Raw genomic sequence first — 21,839 nt, forward strand, 5'->3', positions numbered from 1 at the left:
GGGGACATTAGAGTGTAAGCTCCTCTGGTGCAGAGACTGATGTGACTGTGGGGGGACATTAGAGTGTAAGCTCCTCTGGTACAGAGACTGATGTGACTGGCTCAGTGATCTCTGTACAGCACTGCGGTATATGTCAGAGCTATATAAATGTATAATAATAGTGTGTGACTGTGGGGGGACATTAGAGTGTAAGCCCCTCTGGTACAGAGACTGATGTGACTGGCTCAGTGATCTCTGTACAGCGCTGTGGTATATGTCAGAGCTATATAAATGTATAATAATAGTGTGTGACTGTGGGGGGACATTAGAGTGTAAGCTCCTCTGGTGCAGAGACTGATGTGACTGTGGGGGGACATTAGAGTGTAAGCTCCTCTGGTGCAGAGACTGATGTGACTGGCTCAGTGATCTCTGTACAGCACTGCGGTATATGTCAGAGCTATATAAATGTATAATAATAGTGTGTGACTGTGGGGGGACATTAGAGTGTAAGCTCCTCTGGTAGAGTCAGAGTATATAATAATAATAGTGTGTGACTGTGGGGGGACATTAGAGTGTACATTTTTGTTTATTAAAAATCTCACAAGCATAATAAAAAACATATTTACAAAATGAATAAAAATATATATAAACAAAAATAGCTTACATCAGCATAGAAACAGAAAATTGCTTTTTTGCCAGAAAAAAGACAAAGAAAACTAAATATACCAACCAAGACACTTTTTCATACGATTATTATGATTCAACTCAACAAAGCCCTAACCTCCACCTAAACACACCCTCAGGCTAAGAAATGATTACACATTGACCCCATGCATGCAGCCTTTTTCCAAAATTCTGATCTTATATAAAATCTAGGGGGTGTGAAAGGATAAAAAGAAAAGCTGTGTAACGGAACTGTATACCAGACCTCCAATCGGTCTGTGCCTGAGTTAGTTGGGTAACAAGTCCCAAAGAGTCAATCCATCATGGCAGCTTCCTTGACAAAGTTCCACATAGTTTGTAAGTTTGTCCCGGCATGGCGCATGGAGCCCTCATAGCCAATCAGTCTGTGTAAGTCTGGTTTGGGCAGGCCAGACTGGGCTTCTTGGTCACCCTGTGTCCCTAATAGACCCAGGGTGACTTACACATAAGAGGGGCATAGGGGGCTAAGAGAGGGATTTCCCAACCTCTCAAAGGTAAGCTGTGTTCTACGGGCCCCCCAACCAAAGTCACTCTTTCCTCTTTTGGAAGGAGATTAACACAGGTTGATCCCAAACAGGTTGACTTTGAAGGTAGTCTGTAATTCCAATCCCCCAATGACTGTACCCACCCAGTACCCCAAACAAATTGTCCGGAACACAGCATTACTCACCCAGCCAACCTCTGCCTCTCTCGTAGAACATACCGCTAGGGATAAGTGTGGACTGGCCCTTCTCCCGGGAGTCCTTTCAGCTACCTAAGAGAAGACCGGGTAGCAGGGCTCACTTCGTCAGGCTGTTGGGGATCTGGGCCTACTGCCCAGCATCCCTGGGGTATACAAGTGAAGACTGTATTCCCATCCACTTTCACTTTCTGCTGGGTTGGTGTCATCCTTCTGGGGCACCGTCTGCTGCTGGGAAGGGGAGTCAGCTGCTCCATCTTCCTTGCCCTCATCTGGCTGTTGGGACAACCTTCTCTGGTACCATCTCCCAGGTGCACAGATCCTGGCTGGGGAGGGAAGACAGTTTCCTCCGCTCTGACTAACTGTTGGGGAGGGAGGACTACAATCTCCTCTCCCTTCTCCCCCCTGGATCCTGATCTGCTGCTGGGGGTTGACCACCACCTTCTCATCCTGGGTCTCCGTAACTGGGGAAGGTGTGGGGCAGAGGTCTTGGAACCTCTGTCCAATTGTCAGCGCTTCTGCTGTAGAAGTTTCTTGTAACTCCACAGATGCTGCTGGCAGGAAATCCCATGTCACTGTCAGTGGTGTAGGAGAAAGGTCAGCTGCCTCTTCCCTCAGCGAGGCTGAAGCTGCTGTTGGTGTTGGGCAGAGCTCAGTGATGTTAGGCCCTGATACCAGCTGTTCTTCAGGAAAGTAAACTGAAAAGTCAGTGGTCTTGCACACATCTTCCTGGGTCACCAATTGTTTCAGGCAGGGGTCAGCAGCGCTATGCCTTGATGCCCACTTTTCTGCTGTAGGCTCACTGGGTTGTTCTTCCTCAGCAGAAAAATCTATTAAATCCCAAGTCTCTGGAATTGCTGAAACTCCAAAGCATGGGCTGGTGGCACTTGGGCCCAGTGCCAACACTTTGGCGGGTGATTTATCATCCATATCATCCTCTGATGAAAATAAATTAAATCTGATCCATGGTGGGGGAATCAAGATGGCTTCCTCTTCTCCCATACCTTTATCCAGTGGCTGGACAGACGCATTTCTCCATCCAAGCTCGTCCTGTGCAGAAACAGGTTTGTCAAGATGAGTCAGCTCTTGCTGCATCCATCCAAAAACTGTGCGTGCAGGTGAGCAAAGCACACTGTTACTGTGCCACATTGCCGATTTCCGGACAGCCAGCTGGCACTTCTGGATATTCCCCGGCAAGGGGAGTCCAGTGTCGGGATTCAAACCCGTGACCAGCCACACCCCAGGCGGTAGCCCTGCTTACTAGGCTACCGTCCTCTCTGGACATTCCTCCCTGAAGCCTATCAACCTTAGTCTTGTCAAGCCTTGCTCATCACTCTTGATTCCCCACACCTGGTACCTATATAAGTCCAGCCCCTTGCACTCCACCTTGCTGATTATTGAGCTCCTGAGCCTTGATAAAGCTTCTACTCATCTGCTGCTTTTGCCTACTATCATAAGTCCACTGCTGACCAGGAATTGACTACCAACTACTCTTCTGCTTTGTCCCTACCTACTGAACTGCTACCACCGTTGCCGATCCGGATTGTCTGACCACACTTACGGCTGCCCGCCCTGAACTTTTCCCTTGTCTGCTTCTCCGTCTCCGGACCGAACCTGCACTCTGCCTGGCTGGGTGATCCTGAGGACCGCGCCCTGGTGTTAGCTTGCAGCGCAGTTCATCCCAACCATCAGGGGCTCTGGTGAATACCAGCTAGCACTTAGTTTCCGCACCTCAGGTGAACCCGTGTCCTCATCAGAGTACTATCTGGTGTCCATCCGGTGTCCATCCGGTGTCCAGCACTGCTACCACCGTACCACCGTAGCCGACCCGGATTGTCTGACCACGCCTCTGCCAGACTTCCTGCACCTACTACCTGCCTGCGGTCCTTGCCACTGGGCTCCACTCCTACCTCCGGCCAGCTGTCCTCTGACTCAGGTGAGCCTGTAGGATTGTTACACCCAGCCTTGGCGTTGAGCAGAGTCTAGCAGCCGTCTGTAGGCTATCTCCAGCTCCCATTCCGGGAACTACCAGACACTCCATATCTTCCAGTGCCCAGAGCACTTCCGAGATGTTCAGAATCTTTTCTCTGTAATCCATAATTTCCTCTAATCGCCACTCCAAATCGCTCCCAAAGTCGGGGTCCTTGGACAGCCTCTCTAATAACAGCCCCAGGCCGCCGTAGCAAAAGCCTTCCATTGGGCTGTCGTCCGCTGTCCATAGGCACACTTGGGTTACATACCAGCGGAGGGCTCTGTAGCTCTCGTCCAACCGCATCTCCACCTGGACCAGCCTGCTTAACTCAGCTTTCCATTCCTTGTGCGGTTGTCTCCCCAAAAACATCATTCGAATTTCGTACTGCAACCAGTACCTTTCCTGGAAGGAGGGGAGGATTTTTCCCCGGTGGCGCTGCTCACGGGCTAGCATTTCCTTCCAGAGATCCAAGCGCACAGAATCATACCATCCTAGCAGAACCTGCAGGAAGCATCTAGAGTCCAAACTAGACGACCGGGTCTTTTGCAAAAAGAAAATATCAGCATCAAACCTGCTGAGCAAAAAATAGGCCCTGTTACGAGCACTTACTGATTTTATGCTGGCGACATTAATGGTCGCCACTTTCATTAGAGTGGGAACTGCCATCAGGATGATTGGGGTACACGTTTCTTAGCCTGCTTACCCCCCTCCCTACTTGGAGACCCTATGCCCTTTAATGTTCCCTGTGATTCCTCTTCCATTGAAATCACAGACCCATCACCCAAAGAACCCTCATCCTCCACCTCAAAAAACACTTCAAACTTATTGGACACCTCCACCCCCCCAGGTTCAGGTACAGACACATCCTTCTTCTTCTTTCTCTTCCCAGACTTTCTTTTTGCCTCCAACCACACCAAATCTTCATTAGACAACTCGGACTGCAAAGCCCCCACCCCTTCCATTCCACCATCACCCACATCATCATCCAACCCACTCACTCCACTCACCACAGCAGTGCCCCCACTCTTCACCCCAGCACCCTCATCATAATTTATTCCATCCCACGGCGCCTCGCACCCTCCAGTCCTCAGACGCCAGGGAACAGGGGTTGGTTCCGCGCACACCGGCCCAGCTTCCTCCACAGCCTCCACTACCTCTGGGGAGACTGACACAACAAGATCAGACACAACATCCATGGACACCAACTCAGGGGGCACAACACAAGGGGATGACACAACATTGCATGGACCATCAGACACTGATTGCACAACAGAGACAACAGGGACAGAGACATTGGGGATCCCTGGAACAGCCCCCACCCCTGTGTCTCCAATGACCCCTGCTCTCCTGCGTCCCCAGTGACCCCTGCGCTCCTGTGTCTCCAGCGACCCCTGCTCTCCTGTGTCTCCAGGCGCTCCTATGACTCCTGCTCTCCTGCATCTCCAGTGACCCCTGCGCTCCTGTGTCTCCAGTGACCCCTGCGCTCCTGTGTCTCCAGTGACCCCTGCGCTCCTGTGTCTCCAGTGACCCCTGCGTTCCTGTGTCTCCAGTGACCCCCTGCGTTCCCGTGTCTCCAGTGACACATGCGATCCTGTGTCTCCAGTGACCCCATGTGCTCCTGTGTCTCCTGTGACCCCTGCGCTCCTGTGTCTCCTGTGACCCCTGCGCTCCTGTGTCTCCTGTGATCCCTGCGCTCCTGTGTCTCCTGTGATCCCTGCGCTCCTGTGTCTCCTGTGATACCTGAGCTCCTGTGTCTCCTGTGACCCCCTGCGCTCCTGTGTCTCCTGTGATCCCTGCGCTCCTGTGTCTCCAGTGACCCCTGCGCTCCTGTGTCTCCTGTGATCCCTGTGCCTCCTGTGACACCCTGCACTCATGTGTCTCCTGCGCTCCTGTAACCCCTGCTCTCCTGTGTCTCCTGTGACCCCTGCTCTCCAGTTTCTCCTGTGACCCCTGCACTCCTGTGTCTCCAGCGACCCCTGCTCTCCTGTGTCTCTAGCGACCCCTGCGTCTCCAGTGACCCCTGCGCTCCTGCGTCTCCAGTGACCCCTGCGCTCCTGCGTCTCCAGTGACCCCTGCGCTCCTGCGTCTCCAGTGACCCCTGCGCTCCTGCGTCTCCAGTGACCCCTGCGCTCCTGCGTCTCCAGTGACACCTGCGCTCCTGCGTCTCCAGTGACCCCTGCGCTTCTGTCCCCAGTGGCACCTGTGCTCCTGCGTCTCCAGTGACCCCTGCTCTCCTGTGTCCCCAGTGACCCCTGCTCTCCTGTGTCCCCAGTGACCCCTGCACTCCTGTGTCCCCAATGACTCCTGCGCTCCTGCATCACCAGTGACCCCTGCGCTCCTGCATCTCCAGTGACACCTGCACTTCTGCGTCTCCAGTGACCCCTGCGCTCCTGCGTCTCCAGTGACCCCTGCACTCCTGCGTCTCCAGTGACCCCTGCGCTCCTGTGTCTCCAGTGACCCCTGCGCTCCTATGTCTCCAGTGACCCCTGCGCTCCGGAGTGTCTCCAGTGACCCCAGAATCTCCAGTGACCCCTGCTCACAACCCTTTGATCGCCCCTGATGTTGACCCCTTTCCAGCCAGTGTTGTTAGTACAGTGACAGTGCATATTTTTAGCACTGATCACTGTATTCGTTTCATCGGTCCCCATAAAATGTCAAAAGTGTCAGATAGTGTCTGAATGTCGGCCGCAATATCGCAGTCCTGCTATAAGTCACTAATCACCGCCATTACTAGTAATAAAAAAAAAAAAATGTTAAAAAATTTAAAAATATATTCCATAGTTTGTAGATGCTATAACATTTGCGCAAACCAATCAATATACACTTATTGGGATTTTCTTTACCAAAAACATGTAGCAGAATACAAATTAGCCTAAATTTATGAAGAAAAGCATCTTAAGGTCTTTAAACACACTTTTAAAACAATAGAAACTCATTTAACCACTTAAGCCCAGGAAGATTTTACCCCCTTCCTGACCAGGGGGTATTTTGCGATTCGGCACTGCGTGACTTTAACAGACAATTGCGCGGTCGTGCGACGCTGTACCTAAACGAATTTGACGTCCTTTTTTTCCCACAAACAGAGCTTTCTTTTGGTGGTATTTGATCACCTGTGTGATTTTTTGATCATGCGCTATAAACAAAAAAAGAGCGTAAATTTTGCAAAAATAACAATATTTTTCAAATTTTTTTATATGAAATTCCCCAAAAAAAATGTAAAAATCTAAATTTTTTAACATTTTCGGCCAATTTGTTTTATGCTACATATGTTTGGTAAAAAAAAAAAAAAATCGCAAAAAGCGTATTTTGATTGGTTTGCGCAAAAGTTATCGCGTTTACTAACAAAGGGAAAGATTTTTGTCATTTTTGTTGTTTTTTTTTGCGGTACTGCGACATTGCGGCGGACAGATCAGACCCTTGACTGACATTTTTGACACTTTTGGGGTTACCAGTGACATTACTGCAGTAATCGGTGCTATACATATGCACTGTTACTGTAAAATTACACTGGTAGTGAAGGGGTTAACTTTATTTGAGAGGGAGGGGCTGTGTGTGTCCCTAGGGGCGTGATTCTAACTGTGATTGGCTGTCTGTTGAGCTGTAGAAACAGTGATCAACGGTTCTACATAGTAGAACCGTGTGATCACAGTTTCTACACAGGGGAGAATGACAGGCGGCTTGTTTACACAAGCTGCCTGACTTTCTCCCTCTGCAGCGGCGATCGTCAGTTTTTGACGAAACGTACGTCGGTCGCGGCGTGCTGACGTCACCTCTACGAGACGCTCAGGCGGGTGTTTGAAGCTGACCGGCCGGCAGCTTCGATTCAGCGCTAGTTCACATACTTTCTTGTAAGTGCATTCTTTTTATTTGTGATTTTTAATAAATGGTTTTACGCTATGGGAATTTCCTTTATCATTATTTCCATGTGATCATCGGAGTTCTCATGCGGGTCAGCCTTACTGATGAGGGAGCGATTTTCCTATTGGACTGTTATTTCTCAGTGTCATCCTGATTCTATATACGCTACCATAATATTCATATCCGGTAAGCGGGGAATTTTGGTGACGGCCCTTTTGAGATCACTATAGTTCCAGTGATTATATACACGGTTTACCTGCACCTATCTGGTAATTTGAATGGGATTATGGTGGTGGCCTTTCTCATTTCTTCCATATATCTGTGATCTGTCTGATTGATATGTTCACATACTTTTACTTCTGGTAAGCAGCCTGTGTTGGTGGTGGTGTCTATCAGCACTTCCTTTCCTTGGAATCACACGGGAGATAGTTATATTTGTATACAGTATCACGCTATGTTTTTCTTTATATTTTTCATTTTAAAATCCATCCATTTGCACTTCTGAGTTGGACACCGTCGGGGAGGAATCCTCTGCAGACTTCCATCTGGCTCGGTTTCCATACACTTTAGGCAGGGGCGTAACTACAGGGGTTGCAGGGGTTGCAATCGCTACCGGGACCCATGCTCCAGGGGGCCCGGTAGCAAACCAGTGGGTGAACTTCTAGGATCTCAAAGGTCACACTTGCGACCGGGCCCTGGCATTTCACCACTGTGGGGAGGCCCCAAGATTGCAGGAAGGGGGCCCACTGCAGAACTTGTGAAAGGATCCTGATGCGGGACCATAATAAAAGGCCATGCAATGAGATTAAAGAGCCCCAGGATTAGTAGGAAGAGCCCCGGGCTTGAAGGGAAGGGCCCCGGCCAGGGGTCTGGGGGGCCCTTCATGGTTTCTTGCATCGGGGCCCTGAAGGTTCTAGTTACGCCTCTGACTTTAGGCTCATCTTACTGCTACTTCTGGTAAGCAGTATCTACACGCATTGATTGCATCTGTGGAGTGTGAATTAATTTTGGACTGCATTTGTTCATTTTGTTTATTTTTTACATATTTTTTGGGACTTTATTTGGGACTTTCCTTTTGACCTGTATCACACATGGTCACTGTCACTTAGCGCAGCTTTTTTCTATATATTGTTTCTTTGATGTTTGTCGCATACAAGTTGCTGCTACTTTTGTTCTAGATATTTAGCGCAGTTTTTCTTTTTTGATACCATACCAGGAACCAGGCGGGCACTGCTCCAGACAGAACCTCCTCTCCATGGAAATGGGGGGGGTGTTGGCTAGGAGGACAGCTGCAACTCGGGCCGAGACCTGGTCGTATGCGACCTCACGAGGCATTTAACGCGGAGCTGAGGTCTGCGCGAGCTCGCTGGCCAGACTGGGGAGACCACTAGATCTAGATTATCCCGCCCGTCGCCTAGTCCGGCAGTTGATTGTAGATCTCACAGGAAAAACCATGAGAAAAAAATCTATCTAAAAAGAAAAAATTGCCAGGACCAGAGATCCCAGCAAGGAACGAGGTCCTTACTCCTGACTAGGCAGAAAAAAAACTGAGTACCTATAGCAGAGAGAGGGAGTGTACCCCCTGGGACTGCCCATAGGCAGACTTTTTTTGGCCTAGTGTCCTACTCCTGAAGGGGGCAGTATAACCCAATGGTTAAGAAGATCAGGAGCTGTGTCCGTCAATGAATGAAAGAGAAATTTACATTCAGAAAATGTTTTTTATTTTTTTCAGGTTATCCACTTCCATACCTCATGTGACGTCCTGGCTGCGGGCATCATTCAGATATCCTCTTTTTCTGCCGGCAATTCCCTGCACTGTAAAAACAATTATAGCAGCAGTTCAGCCGCTTGATTGTTTTTACAGGCGGCGGGTGGGGACATCCCCCCCTCCCACTGCCCTCCGGTGCTTCTACCGGCTCACCCGTGCGATCAGCGAGCCGGACAAGGATGTTTACCATAGAGCTGACCGTGGACCAGATGGTCTCCCAGTCATCTCTTTGACTCTTGGAGGCCAGGTGTGACGCCCAGGCCCCAGCAGTTGTAAACACTGCTGTGTATTCGGCTGGAAAGCCTGAGATATTTTTTTTTTTATCTTTTTTTGGTTTCCAGGTTAGAGGAGAGATGTGGGGACTTATAGACCCCTGATCCCTCCATAGAGAGGACCAGTCATCCCTATTCATTATACAAGGGATGTTAGGCCCCTTGCACACTGCAGCCTTAAAATGCTTAGTACAGCTTTTTTATGAGCTAAAATAAAGTCCATTCATTCTAATGTGCCTATGCACACAGGCGCGTAAATGAGCACCGCGTATTCTTCAGTAAGAACAATATAGAAAAATCAGCATTTTAGGACAGTAATTTACACCTAATGCGCGCATTTGCACGCTAATATGCGCAAATACCGGCAAATCCGATTAAATGAACGCACACGATCATACTGTTGATCTGAAAAAAAAAAATTGCATATACAGAGGCAAGAATTTATGCAAATTTACAAAATTTATACTAATTTGCGCGAACGCATATGCGCGAAAATGCACGCATTTCAATAAGACAAAAATTACGGCTGAAAAAGGAGATGCTCAAACAGGAGAATTGTGTGCAAGAGGCCTTATAGGAATAAAAGTGATCAAAGAAAAAAATTTAAAGGGAAGGTGAAAAAATAGAAATGTAAATAAAATAAACAATAAAAAAAAAAAAAATGAAAGCGCCTCTGTCCCTGCGTGCTCACACGCAGAAGCGAACGCATACATAGGACGGGTCCGCATATGTAACGACATTCAAACCACACATGTGCGGTATCGCCGCGAACGTCAGAGCGAGAGCAATAATTCAAGCACAAGTTCTCCTCTGTAATTGGTAACCTGTAAAAAATTTTAAAGCATAGCCTATGGAGATTTTTAAGTATTAATGTTTGGCGCCATTCCAGGAGCGTGCGAAATGTTAAAGCGTGACATGTTGGGTATCCATTTACTCGGCGTAACATCTTTCACATTATACCATAAATTGGTCTAACTTTACTCTTTCGTTTAATTTCTCCCAAAAAATCACATATGAAAAATTTCTGCCCAAATACCGAGTGACATAAAAAACTGCAATGATCGCCATTTTATTCCCGAGGTAATTTTCTAGCAAAAAAAATGGTGAGTTTTACATGTAGAAGAGGAATGCTGGAATTTGCGCGGTATGGAAGTGGGTATGCTATGTGAATGGGAACATGATAAGAATACAAAGAAGGTGATATCCCAACTTTGCCGCAAAAGTGGAAATTCAACCCTGAATACGCTCATTAAACTATAGCAATGCTGCATCTGACCACTAGAGGGAGGAATTCTACAAGCTGTAAGCTGATTGTTCTTGTTTGCAGGCCACACACTGATCCTTCTACCCAACCCCCCTCCCAACTTTTAAAGGCTAAGTTCACCTTATAAATAAATAAAAAAATAAATAAATGCACATATTTTTGCAGGTAAAAAAAAAAACAGTGCATTTATTTACTTATTTTCTCAGGAGCCTGCAGAGCATTGCTCCCGTGATCAGTGGATTGTGGGTGCATCGTCAGGCTCTTTATAGCTCTATGCCCATACCTCCATAAGGACTAACCGTTTCAGAGCAGCAGGAAGAGTGAATGGACTACAAGGGTGCTGATAAGCCATTAAAACTACAAATCCATCGGCCACAGTGGCAGATGGGACTTGTAGTTTACTCATTCACAGAGCCCTATGGGTGAAGGATGCGGCTGTGCTGATGGAGCCCCGCACAGCCAATGCCGATTTTAAAATGTGACAGCGGATGCAGGGGGAGGAACCCCCACCTGCTCTGAAGGGGAGGGGTAAGGGCTATTAGCCAATTTTCAAGTGATACGCGATGGATTACTTTTTAGAGTGTGGCTAAGCAGCCGCTGTCACGCATTTAAGAGGAGATCCTGCAACTTTCTAAATGCCTATTTTTTTGTGTTTTTTCTTGATTTGCCAAATGGAAAAATATATATTGGGGCTAATGTGCCACAACCACAAGCCAACCAATTGGCTTGTGGTTGCTGTTCAGCCCCACTGACTTGAATGACATGTGAACAGCCTCCCCCAGCTGTATTTTACACTTTAGGTGGTTAAGGGGATGGTAAAAATGTGGCTCAGTCACCTGTTTTTACCACCACCTGGCCGCTCATGTGAAAGAAGCCTTACAATAGTAGTAGTTGTGAGCTCTTACATGTACCCGGTAAAATGACTGGCCTCAGGTGATACACAGAGATGAAACAAATCCTCCTATATAAGTTGTACATGTTTACCTGCAGCGCACACTCCTCTATAGCCAAAGTACACAGATAAAAGAGTATTTCTCAGCTAGCAGGAGGTAGGGGGTGGTGGGATTTGATGTCACACACAGCACAGAGCTGAGTTTAATTTGAGAGCTGAGTGGAGGGAATGGAAACAACCCATTTCTACACAGTCTCATAGGGCAGGGGTCTCCAAATTTTCTAAACAAAGGGCCACTTTACTGTACTTCAAACTTTAGGGGGGCCGAACTCTGTCCAGTAGGAGGAATGGTGCCCCATTGTTGGTGTCAATGGGAGGAATGGCGCCCCATCGTTGGTGTCAATGGCAGGAATGGCGCCCCATCTTTGGTGTCAATGGGAGGAATGGTGCCCCATCGTTGGTGTCAATGGGAGGAATGGCGCCCCCGTCGTTGGTGTCAATGGGAGGAATGGCGCCCCATCATTGGCATCAATGGGAGGAATGGCGCCCCATCGTTGGTGTCAATGGGAGGAATGGCGCCCCCGTCGTTGGCGTCAATGGGAGGAATGGCGCCCCATCGTTGGTGTCAATGGGAGGAATGGCGCCCCATCGTTGGCGTCAATGGGGGGAATGGCGCCCCATCGTTGGTGTCAGTGAGAGGAAAACAAAGAGTATTTCTCAACTAACAGGAGGCAGGTGGTGGGGGAGATTTGATGTCACACACAGCAGAGAGCTGAGTTTAATATGGAGGGAATGGACACAACCCACCTTACACAGTTTCATAGGGCAGGGATTTCCAAACTTTCTAAACAAAGGGCCACTTTACTGTACTTCAAACTTTAGGGGGGCCGAACTCTGTCCAGCGGGAGGAATGGGGCCCCATCATTTGTGTCAATGGGAGGAATGGCGCCCCATCGTTGGTGTCAATGAGAGGAATGGCGCCCCATTGTTGGTGTCAATGGGAGGAATGGCACCCCATCGTTGGTGTCAATGGGGGGAATGGCGCTCCATCGTTGGGGGGCCAAACTGTGTCCAGTGGGGATTGGCAGGATCACCGGGTATTTTGCACCAACAGAAAACAATGAATATTACACACAAAATTTACATGGAACTACACAAAATTTTCGTTTTTGGGGTAACATACACTTTTAATAATCCCCCCAAACGTCTCTGTGACAGCAATGTGCCCCCCCTCCCCCGTCACCTCCACTCTCCCACCATTCATTCTTACTGAGAGAGGAGACACTTACAGGATCCGTGGCCCACAGCAAACAGGTCTTTGTACTTGGGGCTCCTGTGGAGGAAGAAGAGACACCATTGTAACAGAAATGTCAGAGTAGGGTAGCTTTGCATTAGCGAGATATGAAGTGATCTGTAGAAATAGTATAATTGTAGATGTAGTGTCATTTTGGGTTATTAAGAATTGTAGTATTTAGAATCAGTCATACACATATGTCCTGTTATTAGCATCTGAAAGGGACAGGACCATTCTCTAGGATAGAGTTGACACCTACATGGCAATAAAAGTCTCCGATGCAAGGAAACAAAATTGTCACCTTCCTGGAGCCTCAAAGACGAAATTGTCACCTTCCTGAGGCCTCAAAGGAAACTGCTAGAGATCTTGGCTACGAGGGGACAAGGAGAGGCTCCAAATGGTCTGCAAGCTTTGGTTGGTACCATCAGATCTAAGGAATGTATTTAATCTCTCATAAAAGTTAAAATATTAGTGGCAGAGAGATGAAAATAATTCCTTCTTATGGCTCACGTGTTGGGCTACAAGTACATGTAAATCTGTATTTATAGCGTGTGTAGAATCCTACAGAAATACACAAAACCGTTATATGGCACCTGATTACGGCAGGCAGGCAGTGTTTGGTACTGTAGCAATCAGAACGATGCGCTGGTGTCAGAATTCCTATCCCTGACTCAGCGGTCAGCGCCGTTCTGGGTCAATTCACCTCTGGTCAGTTCAGGACACGAAACCTCCTGTGGGCTGAGACGTGGACAACCCCCGTTGGTTGATTGGCCAAAGGCTAAAGTCCAGCCCACATCCATATTCCAATAAATTGGGGAACCTGAGATATGAACACTGTTCTTCCTCGAAGCCAGTTCTAAACTGGAGAGTCCCCACGTGGTTTCCGGTATGCTTCTACCAAGGGATAAGCTTCGGTAAAGTTTATTTCTGTTTTTATTCCTTTTTATTTTAATAGCAAATTGCCAATTGTGTGTCTTTTTATATTTTTTGTATTTTTTATAACTGCTTTTGCTTTGTATATATTTTTTATGCACTGCCCACTTTCAGGATATTAAATTATAAAATGAATAAGTTACTTCTGTGTACTAAGCTAGGACTCATATCTCTGAAGAGATTGTTGCATTTTAGTGTATAATTGCTTGGTCTACGCTACATGCCAATCTGTATGCAATTGCACTGTGTGTTGGCAGATTGCATGCAGATTCTAAACCAGACGGAGATCTGCGTGTGTGTGGTGTCCCAGCAGACCAGTCTGCGGACAAACTGTTGGGTGGTGGCAGGCTATCATTTGTGGTGTGTGGGTGTGGGAACAGTGGGAAGAGTGATTAACACAGGGGTTCTGGCTTGTAGGATAGCTGGAGGAATCCTAGTAGTGTGTGATAATTGCTAGACTGCTCCCTAACCCTTACAGTGCACCAGATTGTATTTAAGATTTGTATCTGCCTGTGTGTGGTCAGCCAGCTGAATTGGAGTGGAGTTTCCCTCTAGTGGTGACCAAAGGCAGTGCGGGATGTGAAAGTGTCACAGCCAGTCTTATTACTCAGTAGGAATTTCCCTTATTCCCTTATACTCCCCAGTCACGAAACCACGTCTCGGTTAGCTAGTCGCCGTGGGCGTGGTCGATCGTGACAGATTGGCGGCAGCGGGCGGGATCTGCTTAGTACATTAGTGCATGGTTTATTCGTTTAACCCATGTCCTAAAGGTTGGAGGCTTGTTAGAAGAAACTGACCTACAGAAGCTCACTCAGTGCATCATTTTTGTTTTGTTGAAGACACACTTGGCTATTTGCTCCCCACCCCCTCTTGTTTTTCTTTTCTATCTTTTATTTTGTGATGATGTCCAGGAGGACCAACTAGAGGTCCAGTCATCACCCTTGCAGGCTGATCTACAATTGCTAGGCCCAGTCAGTGAATCATTACGTTACCAGTTCATTCTGCATCGCATAGAAGCAGAGGAAAGACGAGCACAGTCCAGGAAAGAACGAATACACAAAATTCCCCTGGACAAATTCCCAACCATGGACAAAGATGGTGACATGGACACTTTCAACAGGGATTTGAAAGGACTTGTCGTCTTTGTTCATCGTGCCTTTGCTTGTGTTTTGCGTATCCAACTTTTAGCGCAGATTAATTGTGATATATTTAATATTTACCAGCCATTGTCGGTTCTCTCCTGCACAAAGCATCTGCTGCTGGAGACCAGACTGGATCAGCTTCAGAAAAGGAAAGTATAGAAATGTTTGCTTTACAGGGTTAGATAGATTAGGCTTAGAATGTGGCAGAAAGTAGGTTTATTGTTAGTTAGGTTTTGACTGAAATTCCACTTTAAGTAACTGAGTGTATCCTTCTTGCATACATTGTTAATGCTAATTTGCTGGGAAGGATAGATAGCTTGTGCATGTGCAGATTGTATGCATATTTTGTAAAGCTTTTTATGCCGGGAATTGTTTTTCCTACAATTATATGTACAGCATTTTTGTTTAGTAAAGCATATTATTACACTACAGAGGTTTTTATGCTTCCTTGCTTTTACCGCAAATAACCTTAAAAGACACTAAGCAAAACAATCACATGCAGATTTTTCTGTATTTACCAACCAAGCTGGACCCAGGGCAGGGCACGTCTCTACATTTACTAGCCTTAGAATTGTAATGAGATGTCTGTTCAGCCCCAGACCCAACAGCCCAAATGTGACTCTCAGATGAGGATCGGGCCATTCAGAGTTGCCCAGGAGGGAATATTGGACAACATTTGTAATCCAGCTTGTTGGAAATCTCTGTTTGTCCTGATGATTGAGAACAGGAATGTAAGATGTTAATGCTGCTCCAGTCCACTGGGCAAGTCACATGAGAAGAAGCAGCGGTGTGTGGTGCTGCAGTGTACAGACAGATGTCTCCTCGTGGTGAGCAGGGACACATCTTCCTGTGTGCGGCCAGCCATGCAAAGAGAGAACATCTGCCTGACTGCTCCCTCCTGGGTCCCTTCCTACTGAATTATGAATTAAAGGAACACCTTCTATATGCCCTGTGTCCACGCTGATCCTGAACTGGAAATGGGATTTCTAGTTACATAAGAAAAGAATAAATGTATTCAGTTCAGTGTCACGATCTGTTTACAATGTGTATGGAGCCCAATGCTAAATGAGAACAACATTTCACTTTGACTGGGGTCACCTGTCTACTGAGACTCTCCTTACCGACTATTGTTGTGCTAATCCCATAGAGCCACCAGAGCATCCACTGCTGCCACCAGAGGATCTCCTTATCTGGAGACAAACCTGTCCAGTTTGTTTCTGAATATGGAAGCCAGGAAGTCCAGATCTGCAACCCCCTACCTGTGACACAGGTCCAAGAATACTTCTGGGTGTAAGGACCATTCCCCCACATTCCAGATACTGCCAGCTGTAGTAGTCTGCCTGCCATTCATCTACGCCTAAGATGTAATCAGCAGAGAAGGATGAAACGTGCAGTTCTGTCTGAGACAGAATCCTTTATATCTCGCTTGCTACAGCAAGACTTCTGGTTCCTCCCTGATGGTGGATCTAACCCACTGCTGTACTGTTTGACTAAATTCTGATCGGATGACCCTGTAGTCAAAGTGTCCATTATTGCAGGAACAGCCAAATTGTTCTTGTGACGAACGCCCATTTGCTGGGACGTTCGCCACGGGCTACTGGAGGAGTGTGGAGGCCAGCCTCCTGCCCACAGACTACGGGCCCTGGCTTGTAGGGGAGTGCACCTCTGTGTGGGGGTATATGCTGGAGGACCATGGGAGTAGTGTTGCTTTGGACTCAAATCTATGTCACCCCAAGATACAGACGCAGACTGGGATCATTTTTACGGGCCTAAAGCTGCTGTTGCAGCAGAGGACTTCTCCACACATTGAGAGACTAAAGAAATGCTAATGACATCAAACTCAGCTATTATCTACTGTGGGGATGTGAATTGACAGTTATAATAAGGTGTGTTGAAAATGGAGACAGGCAGTCTGAGAGCCTATGTCTTCTGCTTTCATCTGTTTAGAGGTGAAGTGTGTTCACACTTCTAGGAATGTGTATTCGACTGTATATATTGGAAGTGAGTTGGTGAATAAAGCGTCTTTTGTTTTACCCTTCAATAAGCTAAGGCTGATGTTTGGGGGGGAATTGAGGGGCCAGGTCACTGCATCACGTGAGATTCTGGAGACCTAAGACAGAAATAGTTGGTCCAAATATTAGGGATCTGTTACAGTTCTGAGTTCCAGAACGATGATGGGGAGATTCCTCTGGCAACCTATGGCCTAGGACTTCTCCCCAGCCTTTCAGGCTGGCATACATGGTTAGGGTATTCCAAGACATTGGGAGGAACGATTTCCTTAATTCCAGAGCTGGATTTTTGTATAACCAGGCCAGAGGTAATCCGGTCTTCAGTGTCAGGCAAGTTGGTTTGTCTAGAGCCCGAACGGACCGTCCCACAATGACATAATGTTGTGTTATGGGAGTCTGAAGTGGAACGGATCAAATGGGAGAGCCTCGAATAAGGCTACCATCAAGGCCTGAACTCTCATATAGAATCAGAGTTTGAAAGCTCCTGGACTGTAGTTTAGAGTCTGAGAGCTAAGTCTCTGAAGTTTTATTGGATAAAAAAAAAAAAACATTAGCCTGAGCTGTGTCTAGGATAAGATCCAGATACTCCAAGCAAAGTTTTGGTGTCAACGCTGATTTCTGAAGGTTTAGACCAGGCTTTGCTAAATGGCAGACCATGGTCAGGATTCAGACCAAATTACAGTTCTCTCTGTACCACCACGGCCATGCAATTTAGCTGCCTGTGTGTCCTTTCTTTATCCCGACGCTGCGGTCATCTTCTCAGCAGGGGGGAGGTTGGGCGGAGTGATCAGTCTGGAGCTGCCCTGCTTTTCAAGTTAACAAGCAGCCTATTGGTTGCTATGACACGGGATGATGGTAGAAGAGTAGGATGCTTTGTCTAGGTATCTCACAATTGTAATACCCTGGGAGCGCAGCCAGGCTGGTAGGGGTGCCAATACCTTGGCAAGCACTCAAGGTGCAGAAGACAGACCAAACAGAAGGGCCACAAACTGGTAGCGTTTAGTTCCCACAGAAAAAGGGAGATATAGCATTAATTGTTGGAAAGTATGCCACCTTGATGTTCACAGAAGCTAGAAAGTGTCCCTGATGGAGGAAGGCCAGGACAGATCTGGAGGATTCCATGCAAACTTTTGCATGACATGACAATGCAGAGGCATTTGATATTGTTTCCCACAAATATTTACTTTACAAACTGAGATCCGTCAGCATGGACCATAGGGTGAGTACTTGGTTTGAAAACTGGCTGCAGGGGCGGGTAATTGGAATGGTCTGGTGTGGTAAGTGGGGTCCCCTAAGGGCCTGTCCTAGGACCAATTCTGTTTAATTTGTTCATAAACGATAAAGAGGATGGGGTAAACAGCTCAATATCAGTATTTGCGGATGATACTAAGCTAAGCAGGGCAAAAACTTCTACGCAGGACGTGGAAAACTTACAAGAAGACCTGAAAAAAATAATGGGGTGGGCAACTACATGGCAAATGAGGTTTAATGTCGAAAAATGTAAAGTAATGCATTTGGGTGCTAAAATATGAACGCAAGTTGCTTGTTGGGGGGGGGGGGGACCTCTGGGGGATTCTAGGATGGAAAAAGACCTGGGGGTCCTAGTAGATATCAGGCCCAGCAATGCATGCAATGCCAAGCTGCTGCAAGCAAAGCCAACAGAATACTGGGTTGTATAAAAAAGGGGATTCACTCCAGAAATAAAGAGATTATTCTCCCTCTCTACAAGACTCTGGTCCGGCCACATCTGGAGTATGCTGTCCAGTTCTGGGCACCGGTCCTCAGGAAGGATGTGCTGGAACTGGAGAGAGTCCAGAGAAGGGCAACAAAAATAATTAGGGGAATGGAGGACAGCAGCTATGAGAAAAGATTGCAAGGACTAAACGTATTCTCTCTAGAGAAGAGATGCTTGAAAAGGGATATGATATCATCAATGTAAAAATACTGTACTGGTGACCCTAGAATAGGGAACAAACTAATCAGTAAAAGGGAATTTAAAAAGACAAGGGGCCATTTACTGGAACTGGAAGAGATGCGGTTTAACCTCAAAGTGGTTGTTAAGCCACTTGCATGACTTTGCATAATCATCTTTGTTTCCAAAGCCTGTGTGCCTCTGTCTATGTGTTTTATAAAAACAAAATGCTGTATATACCGGATTTCAGTGTGCTGCTCGGCGATCACGTGACCGGCTGTCTCTTCCCTCTCACGATTTGACAGCTAGAGTGGGAGGGGCCGAAAATCCCCTGCTGGCATCACTCGGGAGGAGAGGAGGAGAGAGAGAGAGAGAGAGAGAGAGAGAGAGAGAGAGAGACGGCCGGTCACGTGATCACCAAGCAGCACACTGAAATCAGGTATATACAGCATTTTCTTTAGAAAACAAACACAGAGACAGAGGCACACAGGCTTAGGAAACAAAGTTGATTATATAACACATTAACAGTTATTTCAGCTGCAGGGGGGGGGGGGGGGCCATGACATGGTGCTGACAGGCAGGAAGGGGAGGGGAGGGGAGAGGAGGACCGAGGAGGACTCAGGAGAGCAGAGAGCAGGACTGCGGATGACGCTGACCACGGTGTCAGGGCTCAGCAGCCATAATAAACCATGGTCAGTTTACAGAGGGGAGGGTATAGCCAGGCAGGATCAGCCAGGTGTTTCAGGTGATGCGGGGGGCCAAATGACACAGCACTGCGCTGTATAACATGCTTTAACCACTTAAGGACCAGCCCTATTTCTGACACTTGTTGTTTACAAGTTAAAATCAGTATTTTTTGCTAGAAAATAAATTAGAACCCCCAAATGTTATATATATATATATATATATATATATATATTTATTATTATTTTTTTTTTTTTTAGCAGAGACCCTAGAAAATAAAATGGCGATTGTTGCAATACTTTATGTCACACCGTATTTGCGCAGCGGTCTAAGAAACACAATTCTTTTGGAAAAGAAAAAAAAAAAAGAAAAGAGTAATGTTAGTCAAATTTTTTTTTCTAAAATGTGAATGATAATGTTACGCTGAGTAAATAGATACCCAACATGTCATGCTTCTAAAGTGCGCACGCTCGTGGAATGGCGACAAACATTGGTACTTAAAAATCTCCATAGGCGACGCTTTAAAAATTTCTACAGGCAGGTTACCAGTTTAGAGTTACAGAGGAGGTCCAGGGCTAGAATAATTACTCTCGCTATAACGATCGGGGCGATACCTCACGTGTGGTTTGAACACCGTTTACATATGTGGGCACGACTTGTCTATGCGTTCGCTTCTGTTCGAAAGCTCGGAGAGACGGGAACTTTAAATTTTTTTTTTTTTTTCATTTTTATTTAAAAAAAAAAAAAAATTAATATTTGGTGACTTTTATTCCTATTACAAGGAATGTAAACATCCCTTGTAATAGAAAAAAGGAAGGCCAGGACCTCTTTATTGTGAAATCTGAGCTCAAAAAGACCTCACATCTCACATCTACACTAAAAAGCAAAAAAAAAAAAAAAAAAACATTTTTAACAAGAAAAAAAATAGGCTCTTTAAGGCCGTTGGGAGGAAGCGACGTATGACATTGCTCCGGTACTCCAAAGGCAGAGAGTGGAGTGGGGGCCATCTTGCCCTCACTCGACCTCCTGCACAGCACCTGAGAGAACCGGATCCTTTTCCCCGCTATTGATGGCTCCGGTAAGCGGGAAAAACGACCGGGAAGCCGCGGAAGGGGTGGCGGCAATTCCGCCACTGGGACCACTTTTATGTGAAAGAGGACCGCCCGCCCTGTGAGAAAATACTGAGGTTATGGCAGCTATCTGCTATCTGCTGCCAGAACCCCCGGTTATTAACGTCAAAGTACTCACATAAAACTGCGCCGGGTGGTCCGGAAGTGATTAAGGGAAAAGGATACATTTTTTTTAGGTTAACAAACGCTTTAAACTGCTTAGAGTGTTCTTTACTGTCAGAGCGGTAAGGGTGTGGAATTCTCTTCCACAAGCAGTGGTATCAGCAGGGAGTGTCAATGATTAAAAAAACTATTATATCAGCACCTTAACGACCACAACATACAGGGATATACAATTTACTGTTGAAACAAACACAAGCACACTCATACATCATAGGTTGGACTGGGTGGACTGGTGTCTTTTTTCAGCCTTACCAACTATAAGCACTATGTACAGTGAGGGAAAAACGTATTTGATCCCCTGCTGATTTTGTACGTTTGCCCACTGACAAAGAAATGATCAGTCTATAATTTTATTGGTCGGTTTATTTTACCAGCGAGAGACAGAATAACACCAGAAATATCCAGAAAGACGCATTTCAAAAAAGTTATAAACTGATTTGCATTTTAATGAGTGAAATAAGTATTTGATCCCCTATTAATCAGCAAGATTTCTGTCTCCCAGGTGTCTTCTATACAGGTAACAAGCTGAGATTAGGAGTACTCTATTAAAGGGAGTGCTCCTAATCTCAGCTTGTTACCTGTATAAAAGACACCTGTCCACAGAAGCAATCAATCAATCATATTCCAATCTCTCCACCATGGCCAAGACCAAAGAGCTGTCCAAGGATGTCAGGGAGAAGATTGTAGACCTACACAAGGCTGGAATGGGCTACAAGACCATCGCCAAGCAGCTTGGTGAGAGGGTGACAACAGTTGGTGCGATTATTCCCAAATAGAAGAAACACAAAATAACTGTCAGTCTCTCTCGGTCTGGGGCTCCATGGAAGATCTCACCTCGTGGAGTTTCAATGATCATGAGAACGGTGAGGAATCAGCCCAGAACTACACGGGAGAATCTTATCAATGATCTCAAGGCAGCTGGGACCATAGTCACCAAGAAAACAATTGGTAACAAACTACGCCGTGAAGGACTGAAATCCTGCAGTGCCCGCAAGGTCCCCCTGCTCAAGAAATCACATGTACAGGACTGTCTGAAGTTTTCTAATGAACATCTGAATGATTCAGAGGAGAACTTTGTGAAAGTGTTGTTGTCAGATGAGATCAAACTCAAGTTCTTTGGCACCAATTCAACTCCCAGTGTGTGGAGGAGGAGGAATGCTGCCTATCACCCCATGAATACTACCCCC

The 21,839-nt window shown here is 46.6% G+C and overlaps 1 protein-coding gene across 1 annotated transcript in view; it reads right to left on the reverse strand.

Moving 5' to 3' along the window:
• The window catches only part of DNAI1 (dynein axonemal intermediate chain 1), a 259,805-nt gene that overhangs the window by 180,841 nt on the left and 57,125 nt on the right, over positions 1-21,839 (reverse strand). The window contains exon 13 of the mRNA XM_082243034.1: positions 12,676-12,719. Coding sequence (XP_082099160.1) covers positions 12,676-12,719 — 44 coding nt within the window. The remainder of the gene's footprint in view (positions 1-12,675; positions 12,720-21,839) is intronic.

The sequence above is a fragment of the Pelophylax lessonae genome, assembly GCF_965119305.1.
Source record: "Pelophylax lessonae genome assembly, chromosome: 1".
In the NCBI taxonomy this organism is placed as follows: Eukaryota; Metazoa; Chordata; class Amphibia; order Anura; family Ranidae; genus Pelophylax; species Pelophylax lessonae.